At 41.4% G+C, this 18579-nt stretch overlaps 2 protein-coding genes across 2 annotated transcripts in view; one reads left to right on the forward strand and one right to left on the reverse strand.

The window, feature by feature from the left end:
- The window catches only part of mpzl1l (myelin protein zero-like 1 like), a 158945-nt gene that overhangs the window by 8236 nt on the left and 132130 nt on the right, over nt 1-18579 (forward strand). The window lies entirely within an intron of this gene.
- Nucleotides 831-18579, reverse strand: part of LOC139213035 (F-BAR and double SH3 domains protein 2-like) — a 33820-nt gene continuing 16071 nt past the window's right edge. Inside the window, exons 7-20 of the mRNA XM_070843643.1 lie at nt 17743-17797; nt 17090-17218; nt 16878-17000; nt 14774-14869; nt 12283-12399; nt 10184-10282; nt 9213-9365; nt 8975-9109; nt 7654-7737; nt 6639-6822; nt 6332-6555; nt 5128-5338; nt 4353-4417; nt 831-3161 (exon numbers count right to left, since the gene is read on the reverse strand). Coding sequence (XP_070699744.1) covers nt 3078-3161; nt 4353-4417; nt 5128-5338; nt 6332-6555; nt 6639-6822; nt 7654-7737; nt 8975-9109; nt 9213-9365; nt 10184-10282; nt 12283-12399; nt 14774-14869; nt 16878-17000; nt 17090-17218; nt 17743-17797 — 1759 coding nt within the window. The 3' untranslated portion in view covers nt 831-3077. The remainder of the gene's footprint in view (nt 3162-4352; nt 4418-5127; nt 5339-6331; nt 6556-6638; nt 6823-7653; nt 7738-8974; nt 9110-9212; nt 9366-10183; nt 10283-12282; nt 12400-14773; nt 14870-16877; nt 17001-17089; nt 17219-17742; nt 17798-18579) is intronic.

Below are 18579 nucleotides of genomic sequence, written 5' to 3' on the forward strand. Positions count from 1 at the left end.
TCATGGCCATCAGGAGAATCGTCTATTGGTTTGTTTTAGTGATCACCTTGATAATTTTCTTATATTTGTTATAATACCTTTAAAAGCTGTTGGAGATTATATAACGGAAAATAATAACTATGAATATTTAAATGCCCCACAGCTAACAGACGTCTGATCAAAGGGACTGTTTAACGTTTGGTTTGAGGTTTGGCGTTAATATTAACGCAGGACGACCTGCTGCAGACAAACACTGCAGCTTTTGAGCAGCCAAACTCCACGTGTGTGAACGGGGGCAGGTGCAGGACTAACATGTGCAGTGGGGGGGCGCTCTAACTTCACAGCCCAACACAACAGAGAGCATCAAAACCAAACACAGCAGAGCGGGAAATTAAAAAAAACACGATAAAAATGGAGTCTTGTTTGTTTCATTTAAGCTATCTTTATTTCACATTTATTTGTACACAATAAATACAGTTAAACATCCACTGGTGTGTAAATATGACGCTCAGCAGCCTCTGCAGAGCTTACGTCGTAAAACGTGGGCAGTTTGTCACTGGGGTTCAGATTCAGACCAGTAGCAAGTTAAGGACAACTTCTCTATCGGGAAAAGAGACTTTCTTTTTCTTTTTTTTTGTCAATACAACAGGGTAAATGCAAACTTCAAAAATAAGTTTGATGTCATTCAGATCTCAAGGAGATCAACGAGAACACAGCAACGAGGCTGACAGATATCTCTTTTCCTCTGATCGAATTCAACTAAAGGTTTAATAGGTTTGTTTTAATCCTAATTCTAAAAAAAATAAAACAAAACCAACAAAACAAAAAAAGGAAAAACAAAAGCTGTGCTATTATTTTTTACAGATATCCATCTCCAAGCTCTCTGTAAACTATTGGTATTTAAAAAAAAAGGTCATATTTCAATCAAAAAAAGACACTACAATGGCTATTTAAGGCTAAATAACGCAAGAGCCGATAAAAGAAAAGAATTCATACCAATATAGCTGGTAAACAAAACGAGAAATATTGAACAAACAACGTAGCATCCACAATACTGAAAAGGAATAAGAAGACATCAAAAAGTGCTTCACTATGACAGTATAGTTTTTTTTTTTTTTCTTTAAACTGGACAGCTAGCAGCTCAGGATGGTTTCCTCCTTAAAAATAAAGGCATGTTTAAACTGCACATTACCTCAGTGTAAACCGTCAACCTTCTCCTCGGCCAGCAGCCTTTACTGGCCACATTAGTGTCATAATAACATCTCTAGATCTTTATTTTACAACGAGAGCGGGAAAAATAAAAAGTAGGACTATGTATGTACGCGCTACGTTTCTCCCTTTAGGAATTTCTTAGCATCTGGTGCAAAGAAAACTAACACAAGAAGCAGGGTTTAGAAATTAATAAAAAAGTAAAGGATCCATTATTTTGATCAAGGCATCTTTTCTAGAAGATTCTCCCTGCGGACAAAACAATTCAATTAAAAATTGCCACTTTTCCCTTGTTAACGTGAGGAGAGGACCAGCCTCGTCCGTGCCGGCGTTTTCTTTTTTCTTTTTTTTTTTTTTTTTTTGATCGAGTGTGGAGACGACCAGGCGTTTGGTTTGTGTTGGAGACGTCCTGCCGAGTTTGACGCGGTTGCATAGAAGTAATCTAATTGTGGGGGGAAAGTCTGGAGGCTCAGTGTCCGTCTGTCTGTGGAGATGTGAGGAGGAGCCACACAGTGAGACTGAGCAGAAATCCTCATTATTCATGTGCTAATAATGATCATTTCTAGTGTCGATGGATGAAAAAGTGCCGCATTCACTGAGGAAAGACTACGACTGTGTGTCGTGATCAGAAGGTGTTGGTCTCTGTCTAATCAATTTAGCTGTAAAGGTGTTTCCAACAAACACTAAGTGAATTTTTCCTGCAGGCAAATTAAATACAAAGACGTGAAATTGCAGAGGGCAACACGAAGGACGCGGAAATGACGCAAAGCAGGCAAATTTTCATGTCAGAGAGAGAGAAGGGCTGACCCCAGGCTCTCCCCTCACACCAGGCGAAGAGTCACTTCGCGTTCGGTGGAAACACGGCTTAAGAACTGGAGGAGGTAGGTTCATTTAAAATAGTTTAGTATAGTTTGACAATTTAGAAAAATAGTTTTTCTATTTTCGTTGCTGAGAGAGAACTGACACAGCCAGCAGCTGTTATCTTCAGACCCATGTGGGGCTCTAACTGAGGCTGACAGTCACCGATCTGAACAGCTCTGAGCTGCTCTCTGAGACAATTAGCTTGCTTGCAGTCGATACCACTGGTTCCTCTATTTTGGACTCTCTGTGCTGATCACGATGGTTTGTTGGAGCACAAGCGTTGCCACTTTGACATGTTCTCTCTTGGATCGGTGTGTTTTTTTGTAGATCCATAAATAAATCTGTGAACGGCACAAACCTGATGTGCCACCAAAGTCTAAACTGGTGCCTGTAATTTGTGATCCGAGCGGCTAATGTGACGTCATCTTCTCCTACATTAGCAGGTTTTACTGCATATTTAGGCCTCGCACAGGGACGCCACATCATCTGCCAGGTTTCACTATATCAATGTCTATGAGCGACAGCAAAGAACAGGAACAGGATCTAAACAGTGCAGGTTTTGGAAAAGACCAGGACTGATATTTGAGGATATTAACCACAGATATTCTATCAGTTATTAATATATTTTGACAGAAGTGAAAATGATCCATGTCCAGGTAGAAGAGGCGGACAATATAGACCAAATTATGTATGAGCTTTGAATAAAAATGGCCATATTGCCCCAAATAAGTCCAACAGGAGACAAACAGTGTGTAAGGGAGTGTGAGAAACGATGAAATTAGAGGAGAGTAGTTGAGAAAAAGGCACAATATTCCTCCACAGCACACTGACCCTGCGAGGTGTTGTGTGAAAAGGACAAGAGGGCAAAGTGTGGAGCCTCTCCTGGTCTCCGGAGCCTTCAGGAGGGTTTAAGTTTCCTCGGGTTTCCTTTGGGAGCACGTTTAGAGGCACGGAGCCGCTAAGAAGTCCCAGCTGGGTTCATCAGAGCCGTCGTCTTCGCCGCCGCCGCCACCACCAGGGTGCCGCCTTCACACCAGCGTGATCTCCACCTCCTCCCTCCGCTTCACCTGCCCACGAGGGTGCTGCTTAGGGGGCGGAGGAGCAGCGCGGACCTGGAAACATCCATGGATCGATTAATATACTGGTAAAACTGAATCTGTTTTTCTATTGTGAAGTAAAAAAAACAGTGTTTGTGGGTCTGCAGGATTTTTAAGAGCCAAATTCAAGCACTTTCAAGGTACCGACATCAAATATTTCCAGACTCTCAAAGTCTTTATCATCACATCTAAATTGTTACAACAAAAGAAAGTTTACACGATTCCTTGATACTTACAGCGATCAATGTGTACTGTCACTTTGTTAGTTTTGATCATGATTATCATATGATTATACACGTGGGATCGATTCATTTCAAATATTACAAGATGTTTGGTTTATATGAGTGACTGTGGTGGTGACACACCAAATTATGTGGAAAATATATATAGTATATTTGATTTCAAGCATTTTTCTAGTCTTCTAGTATTTCCAAACTTGTCAAGAAGGTTTTCCATAACTTTTCAGACTTTGTACAAACCCTGTTAAATGAGCTTGATGCTGTTCCTGTTCAAGGTACCAGGGCTCTACTGTTAAATCTACCTCCAGATCTCCGATCGCATATGTCAAGGTGGAAAGCAGCTGATTGGTTCCTCATGTCTGAATCACCAAAGCAATAGCAGCTGATATTATCTGCCACGATCAAACAAAATAATACCAAGAAATGCATTGTGGGAGTTCCTCTGTCATTAAAACCCAGTTACTGTCTTGATAAAATGATCTGATTCCCACTAGAGGTCTCTGTATCTGGAGTTTAATCAGAGGATTCAGAACCATTAAAGTACGATTATTATTATTCTGATAGCAAATGAAATTTTTACGCTTAAACATTTTGAGCTGAAGCGATAAGTCAGTAAATCATTCAGTGAAGAGACAGAAGAAGTTTATCAGCAACTATTTTGAAAATCAATTCATCATTTCAGTATTTTTATTTTTTTTTAGCAAAACACCAAATATTAAATGGTTTAAACTTCTTAAATATCAGCATTTGTAACTTTATGCTTTATATAATTTTTCACTGTTTTCTGATATTTTACAGACCAACAGATAAACTGAGAAAACAACCAGCAGATTAATCAGTTATGAAAATAGGCAAAGTCATGCACAATATGATCAATAATATAGATCTAAAAATGGCAGGTTGTCACTCTTTCACTGGACTGAGACACACAAAGAGAGGCAGACAGAGGAAAGGTGTGTTTACTCACAGGTCGAATGGTGCCTGAGCCGCTCTCGGGGTATTTGGGAGGCTGAGGGGAGCCCTGGGCTGGACCTGAAGAGAGCGGCGGACACACACAACCATCAGTAACAGTTTAACTGGTCACCTTTTTCATTATAACATCCATTAATCAATCAACATGTATCAGCAAGTTAAATCTGAGGCTTTTTAAAGGCTTTAATGCCACCGTTTAATTAACTTTAAGGCCAATTTTGGAAAAGAAATAAACATAAAATGTGAAATAAAGGCGTAATCTTCTAAGATAAGTACAGCAAGATGACAATAACTAGTTTGGTTGAAGGAACATTTGTCCAAATATGCTTATAAGTGAGAAAAATTATATAAATGATATTTATCAGTCTGAAATGAGGTGACAGTAAGGAAGAATGTCAATTTCTCTTCTTGAAGTCAGTCCTGAGTTATTATTATTATTATTATTATTAGTTATTATTGTTCTATAGTTTATATGTGGCTTTTAAATAAAGTGTGTTTTGTATTTGTTGCTCCTCATTTGCTCCGTGAGCCGTCTGTAGCTGAACTTTTACAGGATAGCGAGACATTTGAAGTCAATTCTGAACGGATTTCGTCAAAGATTAAACATACAGGCATTTAACGCTTAAACTTTTCCATATTTCCAGCCATATTTACCTGTCAACAAACGGGCATTGAACCTTAGAAAACGAATCCCTGGTCCATGTATGCAGAGAAAAGTTCAATAAACAAAATTGTGGGGGAAAAAACACAGACAAGCCGGTAAATCTTACTCTGAAAGGGACTTTTGTGCGGCGCTGGTGGCGGCCTGTGATGTCCGTTGTGATAGGAGGGTGGTCGGCCGATGGGGGAGGCCGTGGCGCTGCAGGGACTCGACTGCGGGGAGGACATGGTGGGCGTCTGAAGGGGGCTGCTGTGGAGAGGCCCCGGCTGGAAGGGACTGCGAGGGGATCGGTCACACTGGGCCAAAGGGGACGGGGAGGTCTAGGAAACAGCAGGAGAGAAAAAAATGTACGCAGTGAATTTACGCAGTGACGACGTTCAAGTCTGTGGAGTTTGTGAATCAGTCAGGACAGAACAGGTCAGAATTCAATAATGGGAGAAATCAGTGGATAAATGCTGTGCAAAGGGCTCCATTTCTGATCTTTAAATTCAGTGGTGATGTCTGATTAGATAAAGTCTCAGCTTTAATATGTCAAATCTAAAGTAAAATATCATGTGTTCACATAGCGAGCATAAACAAAACGAAACACAGTCAGCTGCAAGAACACCAGGATTAATACAGCAGCTCAGACTAAACAAATTCTCGCCAAGAAGACATCGTTCGACTTTTAAATTCAGTTGACAACAAAGTGGGCCGAGCTAATTTCGGGTTATTTCACCATACGCGTGCTGATGGAGGAGAGGAGGAGAGCGACGGTGGCGGTTTCAGACAAGACGATTAGGAAGATGTTCCACTCGTGGCCGACCCGGCACACACGTACAATATCTCAGATATTAATTCTAGAAGAGGACGGCGTTAAACAGAGCTCTTCAATGGTTACAGCTTAACTGTAACTTGGCTACTTGTTTTTTTTCTGTTTGTGAAGGCGAATAATGTGTTTTTCTGATAAGTGGACAAGAAAATCACTATTTATAGGTGGCTTATAGTGTGTGTGTGTGTGTGTGTGTGTGTGTGTGTGTGTGTGTGTGTGTGTGTGTGTGTGTATATATGAGTGTCTCTAAGAGATGAAAACAGCAGGAAATCATTTTAAATAGAGCAAAACAAATGTGATGAACGTGTAATATTCCATATAGTAGTCTGGATTTTCATGAGCTTGAAGGGAAGCTTATCTTGAGTCTTTCACTTCATTTGAGTGGAAAGATAATGTTGGTATCGCCATAAAGCTGAGACTTTCCTCTTCACAGAGAACTCAAAATGTGTTTGAGTCAAAGTGAATCAAAATGACAGAGCAGGTCACACATGTATCGACAAACCTGTGCGCTGCCATCTCTGTGCCCATCTCCGTTCTCGCTGGCGCCGGCGAGATCCTCCACCAGGACCGCAGGGAAGACGCCCACGACGCCGTTAAACTCTCCTTCCCAGAAACCGTCGTCCTCGTGGGTCTCTCTGCTCAGGATGCGGATGATGGCACCTTCTGGAAACGACAGCTCATCGTCCGTTTGTCCCGCGTAGTCGTACAGGGCCTTAGCGAAAGACACTGCAACAGAGCAGATGGACGGGTTAAGAAAAGCCTCGCTATTGGCCGTAAAGGCATTTATTGCAGCAGAGGTGATCCCTCACCACTGGAGTCTCCGTTGACAGAGCCGGTTGGTAGTTCGGTTTCGGGTTCGGTGGAGTTACTGGACGAATGGGATCGGGCGTCCAGCGCGGCGAGGGCCTGCAGCATGCTCAGTAGGCTGTTAGAGGAAGGCAGCTGCAGGTATTTCTCTGGGACGTAGCCCACCTGTCCGCTGCGGTTTCTGGCCTGGAAATGAGGATAAAATATACTCGTAATGACGACTGGTGGGAAATCCACGACAAACACCATCCAAAGTCATTAAAAACACAATAAAGTTAGAGGATAATTCAAGAATTTTTAAACCTGGGTCACATTTTTGTCTATTTTGGGTTGAAAATGACTGGAGAGCGACAGCGCCTTTCAAATTATGTCTAATAAATGTGTTTTTTTTAGCCACTGACAGGCTCAGATTGTTATTCTAAGTGTCTGACAACATTACAGAAAGGATTCCTACAGAGAGAGACCTGGAAGATCTTTTTTGTCTACCGTTATATCACTTTACAAACCCACCAGACTCCATTGACAAAAACAGTGATTTTACCACATAAAACAATAACTCCCATAGTTCCTAGTGTAGCTGCTGTGACTTTAGTGTTTTATTCCCTTACTTCGGATGCAAGCTCTTTAAAACACCAAGGTCACACAATAACACAAACTAACTGATCGAGGAAGCAGCAGACCAGCAACTCCTGTGTTCTGTGAGGTAAAATTACTGTTTTTGTGAATGGAGTCTGGTGCAACGGCTGTTTGTGGTTAAACCAAAAGGATCTTCCAGGTCTCTCTCTGTAGGGATCCTTTCCATAATGCTGTCACACACTTAGAATAACACTCTGAGCCTGTCAGTGGCTAAAACAAGCTCTTTTAGTGGACCTACTTTGACTTTGTACCTCATTTCAAACCCAAAATAGAACCCAGGTTTAAAAATACTGACGTTGTCCTTTAAGACTTAAGTCCTTTAAAATGCTGGAAGCCGTGGTTACACATTCAACAACGTAGCTCAGATGTGTGAATACGTACCTTGACCCAGTCCTCCATGTCTCCATCATCGATGACCTCCAAGATTTCCTGCTCCTCAATGGTCAGTTCATCTGGCTGAGACGCCTGCAAACGAGGAAACGAGGTCATTCCAAACCTTTTGCCTCAAATCCTCAGCTTTCAGCTCTTCTGTTCACTCGGTGTAAACAAGGTGTAGAAACCCACAGGAAACAGAGAAGCATGTGTCCTTCTAAAATAGGTTTACACTTTATTAGCTCCACCAAACTCAAAATCATTCAGTCTGCTGCAGCAGTCACTTTTTTGTTGATCTAAGTTTAAGCTCATTTCGGAGGCTTCTGATGTTATATTGTATTTTTACACAGCTTCATTGAATACTTTATTGAATTCTGATCAATTACGGCATTTTATGGTCGGTTATTTCTGCACAGCAGACTGTTGCTATGGACACAGTCCTGATAACAGTAACCAAGTCATTTTTAAATCAATATAATCATGTTTAAGTCTGTATTTTGTGTCATAATGTTGATTTCTTGAACACTTGAACACAAGTTTACATAAAACTTACTTTTTTAGATGTTTTACAAAATGAGAAAAACACAATAATGAAATGTTTTTTTAACAACAGGGGCGTGATCTTTTCCTCACGATCTGCGGGGCGTTACATAATTAACCCAACGTTCCCAGCGTGACAAAAATAGTTCCAGTTTATGATTGATTTAAGCCGTTATCATCTCCATTTAGTAAATCACATTGTCGATTTCTCCAGCACGAATGTAATGAGCAGGATGATGCACAGCGAGCGGCGTCATTATTGCAAAACGAACGCCTTCAGGATGATTCAAGAGCGTCATCACCCTGTTGGAGTTCGCTGTGCATCATCCCTTCCTGATCAATATGATATGAGCACTATGAGGGGGTACAAAGTTAAAGTATTGGCATTCTTACTTGTAATTCAATCCATATTTTAGAATACCCATATCTCATTGTTACTGACTTCAGTGTTATGTTTGTTAACTTTGTACTTTGTGTCTTATTGCTGAGTGCTACTGAGTGTAATAAATGGTTAATAACAGGATTCCTCCTTTGTGTTATATAGTGGATATTATGTTGTATTACTTTGATCTTGAGAACATTGATTTTATTTCTGATGTTACTGTGCTTTGTTTGTATTTTATTAACCTGTCAAAACACATTCACAGAAATGGTGATTAACGCATGTTGTCCCAATCAATAAAGGAATGAAAATATAGGATTTTAAGAGATTCATTCTAAAAAATAATTACATGTATTTGCTGTAATGAAAGACAAACACAGAAAACATGCGGTTGTGTTGTGCTGGTACCTTGTAGGAGTAGAGCACTTTGCAGGTGAGGGGGTAGTTTTTTAAGGTGCTGGAGGGGCTGGAGCTGCTGTCATCCAACACTTCGCCGCTGTCCTCCATCTCCTCCTCATCCTCGCGCTCCAAATCTGCCGTTCCCTGCGTTAATGTGACAGACGAGTGACAACAACATGAACCAGAACTACACTGAAGACAGATTATAGGAATATTAAAAATTAAAATAGCTACTTGTGGGTCTTACAGAGAGTGAGGGATCGTGGGTACTGAGGTTGTTCCAGCGTTCGTTCTCCAGCTCCTCCATCACCTGGTTCATGGCGCTCTTCAGCCACGTTTCAACAGCGACGCCCGCCTGCCGCAGCAGGTCCAGACGGGCCTCGGCTTTCACTTTCACCGTCTGTCACAGCCGAGGAAAAACGTAAACACACACAACTCGACAAACGTAGACAAGAAAAGACAACTGGGCAGGAGCTCTGGAGGAGCTAAAAACTAAAAACACTCTCACACCAAACGCTTTTGTCTTTTTCCAATTAATCATTTATTCTTTAAAATGCAGATAGTCACAAATTCTCAAGGCTAAAACCCACCGGGGGCGTCTGCGTCAACATTAAGAGGTCGGAGGGTTTTTAACACCATGTTCGACGAGGTTCGTCTTGGATGTGGAAAAAACAATTTCACTTTCACGAGAAATATTTTTTTTATCAATACATTCATTGATTAAGTGTTTCAGCTCTAAAGATTCACTCACAATTCACTAAAATTTGTGAAAATGACTGACTATACACCGTATTGGGGCTTGAACTAAAGAGTACCTTAATTATCGATCAATCTGGTGATTATTTTCTCACTTTAATTGATTAACTGTCGGTAAACACCAGAAAAGATCAATCAAAGCTCAAATTAACCTTTTTTAAGGTTAATTTGAGCTTTGATTGATCCAAAACACATAGATAGTAAATTCACTTTTAATTCACTGATTACCAAAAGAGTTTTAGATCAATCAATCAAATTAACTGACCAATACTTCTGCAGCTCTGCACTGCATGAAAACACCTGCAGCACAGCAGCGTTTAAAAACTGATCTGTGTCATTTCATCTTTTTAACCAGTAGGTGGAGGACTGGGGCCAACTTCAGTGTAAGGACAGTGATTGACGACACAGGGGAGCACATTTCCTACTAGATCAAACACACACACACACACACACACAGGATACCTCTGCCCTCCGAAGACTCTGCCTGGCCACCTCCATCTTGGTCTCCAGCTCACTGTTGTTCTGCTCCGATGACTCTTGTGTCCCGTATTCTTCCAGGGCCTGAAAACAAATCACAAGAGTTAAATATAAACGAACAAACGGACGGCTGACGAGTACAACAATCCTCTGATAAACGTATTAAAAGAACACAGGACGGAAAGTGTCCAACAACAAAGCCCTTAATTGAGGAGGTTTGATTGAGCGTCACTGCAGAGAAAGTGTGACTCATTTCCTGGTTTAATGGAAAAAGGCTGTTTTGATGGCGGCGTACTGGAAAAGCGTCACAGATGGGGGGGCGGCAATCACTTATCTTCACTACTTGACTCTCACAATAAATCAGGAGAAGAGGGTTCATGTGAGGTGACGGTGGCCTCTTATCCGCTGCCGCCGATCGTTTTATGATCTCCAGGTTTATCATCATCAAACTGACCGACCTCAGCGCTTCACAGCAAAGGCCAAATTCCAAATTAGTGGGGAAATTCAACAGGTATTTCGGCTCTGTGTCGACTTTAAAGTGACGCTATGATGCATCACATCAACGGGAAAGATCTCAGACTGCAGGCAGAGGTTTTTAAAAGTGCGACTTAAGATGAAATTGACCAAATTAAATCATTGTAATCATTATACAACATGTGTTTATGACAATCACAAATAAACACCCATAAAACCAGACAATAGAACACTTAAATCATCACATTTAAGTCATCTTCAGTACCAAAGTAACCCAGTGACAGTAATGTGTACATCCACGGAGTCGTGTTAAAGCATTTGGAGTGGTGGAAAAGACTAGACAATCCACTTACTATTCACCATACACTGTGAACAGGAGCTGCTAATGACTATTTGGCACTTTTAAATGGTGACAATTTGCCAAAATGTAAACAAATATTAGCAAAAAAAACGGCTCCATGGCAATATTATGCTTTACATCCTCCAAAGCTTCAAAATTATTGGAAGCAGTTGCAACATTTAAAGCATGCTTATGGAGATGATTATTCCATTAAGACTAATGGAAAGTCCATTAGTTTGAACGTTTCCATGCTACACAATCAATATATTTTTGACTGTAGTCGAATATATCAACATGGTTTTTATAATCCTGGAACGACGACACTCTCCTCTATCCATTAATCTACTCATGTTTGCCCTGAGAGGTACGTCTGCTGCTCCCTCTGCCACAAACCTGCATTTACATCTAAAATTACAACATCTGGTGCAAAAATTAGTGAATCTGAATCATTACTACATAAACTGTACCGTCTCTCTTCCTGCGAGCTGCAAATGTTATGAGGTACTGTAACTACAATGAAACCCAATGCTGTTTATGGTTAATGTTATTGTTCCTGGTGTGCTGTTTTGCCACCGCACAGGGAAATTCTGATAATTAATTAACTGATTTATGGACTGACAGCTTCCTCGCAGATTACTCTGTGTTCTTTACTGCCAGATTTTTTTTTAACACTAAACAGACAGGAACAGACAGTCTGACACAGAAACGCAGGTTTAACACCAGACACAAAGAAGAGCCATGTGAACTAGAGCTGCAACAATTAGTCAATTAATCTATTAGTTGTCAAATATTAAAATAATCTCCAGCTACTTTGATAATCAATCATTTTACCAGAATTTTTTTTTTTCAAGTTCTCTGATTTCAGCTTCTTAAATGTGAATTAGACATTTAGGGACATTATCTTGGGCTTTAGGGAAACAGCGATCAACATTTTTCAATGTTTTCTGGACTAAAAAACTAATCAATTACTCAAGAAAACGATCAATTGAGTAATTGATAGGGAAAATAATTGACGTGAAAAATAAAGAGAATCCTGCAGATTCATTTAACACCAAATGTGTGTGGAGGACACGGTAAAAGGTAGATATGGTTAATGGACTGTTCTTGTACGGCGCCTTATAGTGGCCCAACAGGGGTGTTTGACTTGCTCGGATTTTGCTGATTTGGTCATTTTTCCTTGATTTTGGTGCCACAGTTCTTTTTCTGTGTGGTTGAAATGAGTTTGCTGCCCACAAACATTATCTGTTCATCACTCTGATTGAGTTCTCACCCTCTGCGTGTGGTTGATGCTCTTGTACTCTCGGGCCACGCGGCTCGCCCATTTCCTCGCCTCTTTATCCAGGCTGTGCTCCTCCGCCGTTCCAGTCTCCTTCTGCAGCTGCATCACCTGCAAACACAGACAGAGACAGAAGGTTTGTTCTGCAATAATGATTATCCCTCTTATTACTAAAGAAATCAAAGATCTGACACAAAATACTGACTCAAACTATTTTAAGTTTAAAAAATGATTTGGTTTAAAAATGATTTTATTGCCGACACTAATCAGAGCAGCATCCATAACAACAGAATGCTGTAATTGACCAATCAGAATAAAGTATTCAACTAAGCCGTATAATAAATACAGATAACAGAGACACTTTACAGTATATCAAACTGCTGATTAATGGAGGTTAATATTGTCCTAATATTCAGACAGTTAGTTAAGTAGTTAAGTAGAGAATAACACACCCCTCACTGTAAATGGCCTCACACAGAAACACAATTAATTCTTTGTGAGAAGAAGGTTTCTAAAATAAAATCTTGCTTAATGCTATGAGCCACCAGGCCGCCTTCAGGGGAACCGTGTGGTTTTCCTGAATCCCAGTAAGAGAACCACCAGTGTGAGCTGTGTTTACAATTGCAGTTACATCACTGTGGCAACTTCCTCTTTGCATGTTACACGGGCCTCGTTTAAAAAGTGCTCTGTAGGAAAGATGTGCGCAGGAGAGGAGCTGGAATAGAGCATGTTTCTCAGCATCACTGCTGATCCCGGGTGTCTGCATGCAGCAGCAAGTTAAATTTAATATCACTGAGTAATTAAAACGAAGGCCAATTTTGCACATCTCTTCATTTAATTTTAGTGTTTCAGATGAGACTTTTCTGCCTTTATCAAGTTAGGAGGTTTCCACATGACAACAGCAGGGTGTGTGTGTGTGTGTGTGTGTGTGTGTGTGTGTGTGTGGAGGGAAAAGGCTGGGCTGGGGTGGGGAGGGTCAGTGCGCTCTGATGAGGCCCACTCACAATGCCTCCTTTTCACAGCTGGGCCGTTCACAGGGCCCAGCCTCCGTCCTGCCCCTCCCTCCCAGTCAGGCTCTATTCCTTACCGGATCCCTCTGTCTGGTGCGAGCGGTATGGGAGGGAGGGCAGGCTCTGCACCACTAATGTTTTCTTTAGGAACAGGCTGCTGCTTGTTTGACTTCCAATGAAAACAACGCCAGCGTTTGCAGTTTGAACAAATTGTGCAGTGTCCAGTGGAGCAGAGGGCCAGTGCAAAGCAGGGCGACGGACTAGCGTGGCTAGGAAAGAAGTGTGTGTGACACGGACTGCAATGCATTACATTCATGTACGGCCGCCACCAATAAACCACGGGCAGGTTTGCACACTGGGGTCGCCTTAAACGGCTGATAATAAATATTTTTGGACTGAAGGTGACATTTATGTTGATATACAGGGTAAAAAAATGCTATAAATGAGCAGTATGGGTGAAACAGATTCCAGTCCGAGAGACACGACGGGCTTAGTGAACAGGTGTGCAAAGGCACAACTCAGAACAGACTGCACTTAAATTAGAGGCCATGACTCAGGTGGGATTTGCTAAGCTAAGTAGTCTGTTTTAGAGTGAATATTTTAGACACAAAACTTTTATAGCCCCGAGTGTTTGGGGCGAGGCAGCTGGGAGAGCAGACTTTGATTAAACCACGGCAGGGGGGAGATTTAGGCTGAAAACAGCACTATGTTATAAAAAACTGCACCGGTGGGGCCGTAATGCTTCAGGTGCTGGCGGGAAACAATGAAATATAAACCAGGAAGTGCAGTTTAAGTATCAAATCCTTGATTTTGAAGGCATATCATGAGGAATCAACAGCAATTTACAGTAAAAGACCAGGAGGGAGGATTTTTATTACTCTGGAAACTTAGAGGCATCATTTTAAACTTTAGACAATCTAGAGATAAACGTAAAGAATGATGTCGCTGATGTTAATGTGCAGGCTGCCACCTGTTTCATTGTCTACACAGGGTGTGTAATTAGTGTATGTAAGTAAGTTAATTCTAATAACCCAAGAGTGGGACTTTAAAAAACAATAATTAAGTGTAAGATAATTATGGTAGCTGACTTCTAACATGTAAAGATGGACAGTGGAGGGGTGGATTACACTGTGGCAGTGCTTTGGAAAAAGTTTCGCTGGATGTTTTTATGTTTTTTTCACCGTGATCCAAAATCAAAGTGAAAAAATGGTCTAAATGACAGCAACACTGTGAATTTTGTTATCTTTTTGTTATTATCGTATAAATGATGACCCACATTCGGTCCAACAGATGACATTTGGGTGAATTTGTGCTGTCAGAGGTTATATTTCTATGAATAGAGACATTTAAATTGGCTATTCAGTGTGTTCTCTTTAATGCCATTAGTGTCTCATACAACACAGACAACATAGACAATGTTTGTAAAACAACAAAAAAAAAAAAACTGAACTGAGCAATAAAACAGCAGGATTTACCGTATCGGCCTCGATGGGCTGGTACACAAAGTCCGGGGCTTGCTGAAACATGAGGTTCTTCTGTACAAACAGCTTCTGGTGAAACTCCTGCAGTACCTACGAAGACGAAACACATATTAAAGTTTAAACATTTAAGAAATCTCATCTCTCATCTCATTTTCTATACCGCTTATCCGTAAGGGTCGCGGGGGAACTGGAGCCTATCCCAGCTGACTTTGGGGGAGAGGCAGGGTACACCCTGGACTGGTCGTCAGCCAATCGCAGGGCCACATATAGAGACAGACAACCTTCCACACTCACACCTACGGGCAATTTAGAGTTACCAATTAACCTAATGTGCATGTCTTTGGATTGTGAGAGGAAGCTGGAGTACCCGGAGAGAACCCACGCTAGCATGGGGAGAACATGCAAACTCCACACAGAAAGACCCCGGGTTCAAACCGGGATTCGAACCCGGGAACCTTCTTGCTGTGAGGCAACAGTGCTAACCACAGCACCACCATGCTGCCCTCATTTAAGAAATTAATCAGTAATCTTACCTTTATACCTTAAATTACACTCTATCAGGGTTGACCCTTTTGAGACAAAGGTGTTAAAGGCTGCAGAATACAAGGTTTGTGCGTGCGGCTTTAGAGACCCGTCAAGGTTTTCATGCACCAATTTGTGCCTTTTCTGCATCAATTTATGGTGGAAACGTCTGTATTTAAGTAAAGGAAAACACAGAGTTCAGGGTCCAGGTGACAATTCAAAAATCAATGGACTATAATTGAGTGAGGCTCTCAAATATTTATTCTGCTGCAGATCAACTTTTATCATTTAATTTTCTCCCTGTTGAGTCAACACACATGTAGGTGTGATTTGTTCTTGTCCTCCTGAGTGTTTAGTTTGTCCTAAAACCAAATCCCATTATCATTAAAAACTTTAATTCACTGCTTTTAAAATTTTTAAATAATAGTAAATCTAAGGGCCACTATTTTCCCCCATTAGACCAGTAGACCCAGAAGTGGAGCGTGTATTTAGGTTTCCCAGCTTGATCTGGACACTATATTTAGAACACAAAACACAACACAATACAGAATCATGAGCTCTTCGTCTGGACAGGTCAACACGTCACCTGACACAGAGCATCAGATCTGTTTCGGGGGAGTTGTGTAAAACACAGGAAGCACATGGGCTGAAATGTGAGTGGTGTTGAAAACTTCTGTATCCACTGCTGCTGCTGTTTTCCTCTCTAATGATTCGTTCACATTCTGGCCTGAACAGAAACAAAATGCCACTTCAGCAAGATGACCTGAACAAACGAGACCGGAGGAGGCCAACGACGGCTCAGGAGCGAGTAACCGAGGAGGTAACTCAAACCGTCTAATTAATTAGACGGCAAGGTAGTAGAGTTCGACTGTTCCTACATTTACTGAGACACTGAGGGACACTGACGGATCAGAGAGTCCCCGAACTCATCCTCTGGATGGTGTCAGGACAATCAGGGAGTCATTTAATAGATAATAGATAAAATAAACCCGATCCTGACTTCACTGAACTGTATAGTGATACAAACTGACGGCAAACACTTGTGGCTGCACGACAAGCTTGACGCACTACAGATATAATGTTGAACTGACCTCACCATTTTCACTCTCTCTCCCCACAAGTCATTCAGCTAGCCGGTGCTTTGCTAACCTTAGCTTCTGTGTATTGCAGTGCATGCAGGGATGCAATGAGGCGGCGAGGTGCAAAACACTGTGAAGGCGACAATGTAGCAGGTCACACTCGGCCGTTTTGTAGCTTTGTCGCTCGTAGTGGGAACACAGTTTGATGTTCATTCATATTTTAGCAACAGCTTAAGCTGATAAGTTTAGAGTTTTTGAATCAGGAAGTTCAGCATTTGGAAAAAGTAGCTTGTGATTAATAAGGCGAGTCAAATTTAGCGGTAGGCTACATGTATATTTAAACAACTCTTCATGTACTCTGCTGCTATGTATATATTTATTTTTACTTTTATTTTGAGCGTCATTTAGATAAATAAATATCAGATCTGTCTAAATATCAGAGGGCTCAGATCAGGACATCCTTGTGATGGATATAAACGTGTGGTTGGAGGACTTACCCCATTCGAGCTGTTCAAGAGGTGGCTGAAGGTGTTGTGGACCGCCTGGTACGTGTCCAGCTCAGTCTGACACAGTGACACCAGGTAATCTTTAACCTGCTCGTAGATTTTGCCATCTAAGACCTGCAGACCAAGAAAAAGAGGACAAGTTGACAGAGTGTTTCTATCTCCCACCATCCACCCGCCCATTATTCAGAGGCTTATGCCCCGACCTTGATGCAGTCCATGAGGTCAACGTCGTAGTAGCGCTGCTGGTGGGCGTTGGCGGCTGCTAGCGTGAGAAGGTAGTCGTTTCTGCCATGGGTGGCTTTGGAGTTGCACTCGCTCCTCTTGGCTTTCAGCTGGAATGAAAAGTTTCACACTAGGAATGTGCATTTCAAGCAAAAATACTATTCAGTACTCACTGTGAATTATTCACACACATACACACGTGTGCACACTGCCAGATGCAGCAGGCGTAGCTAATTCAAACACACTGTTGCTTTTATTATCAGCCATTTTTTATGCCTTTATTGCTGAAACACAAAGCAGAATAAGTGTTTGGTCCATAACTAAGTGATTGGGCAGCCATCGACCCGGCGTCTGCTTTAACCCAAGCACCACCGCGGGAGGAACAATCACCCCGGGAGGAGAGAGAGCTAAGCTAACCCAGCTGCCTCTGGCTGGGACTTAGGCTGCCTAAAGAACAAAAAGTCCAAGACTGTCTGTGCCAACATCTTTCCAGATCATTATAAGAAAAATATCATAATTTTTTATAATTTGATGACTATTTGAATAGTCAAACCCATCCCAGTTCACACACGGATGTGTACTGCAATAAAACATCACAATATCTACTTTTTTTTTTAACCTGGAGATCGCATACCTTTACACTTGCCCTCTGAAGACTGGATCTGGACTGGAAGAGACTCAGCTTGGACCTGAACAGAGGATGATGAGGAGATGTTTGACCTTCTTCAGTGGTAGTTTTGCATCAGAACATCATGTGGCTTGGTTTTTCATGTGCTTTTTTTAATGTAATCAAGTCAGCTAAGTACAGAAAGACTATGAACAGCTGCAAAACACTTTGACAGTTTGTTGAATTATCCAACTAGAAAGAAACCGGAGGTCAGTGGATTTACCCGTTTGTGTGTGTGTGTGTGTGTGTGGTATCAGAACTTTCCTAATGGGCAGAAAAATGTCTGCTATGTGGTGAGTCAAAGTGCCAGCTGCTCATGTTGTGGGAGGAAAAGACGGCTCCCTCACGTCTGAATATCAACTGTTTGTTGGGCTGCAACTAACGACTGTTTTCTTGAAGTCGCCGTCCACTCAGAAATGTGTTTTGCTTATTGTTACACTCACTTGGATGTTGGAGCTTCACTGTGCAGAGAGATTTATGTGCAGAGTTTGACAGTGGAAGTGTGTTTTCACCTTCATCCACTAACAAGTCTCAGTTTAAGATGTGCAACATGTTTTGTGACACCACAGCTGCTTTGGAAACCAATCACGGCTCCGTATGTGAAGCGGGAGACGCTTTGTGTCCAACAATTTAATTTAATTTAACGAAGGAGTGGATGAGATTTTTGTATTTATTATATAGGTAAATCAGGTTAAAGAAAAAATATATCAGAGATAAAAATGTCAATTCAAAACCAGGGGGTGGGTCTTTCACAGATTGTTTGGTTAATGAAATATCAGAGAAATTTGAAAAATCTTTTGCCCA

Source organism: Pempheris klunzingeri, chromosome 14 (genome assembly GCF_042242105.1).
Source record: "Pempheris klunzingeri isolate RE-2024b chromosome 14, fPemKlu1.hap1, whole genome shotgun sequence".
NCBI classification, from domain to species: Eukaryota; Metazoa; Chordata; class Actinopteri; order Acropomatiformes; family Pempheridae; genus Pempheris; species Pempheris klunzingeri.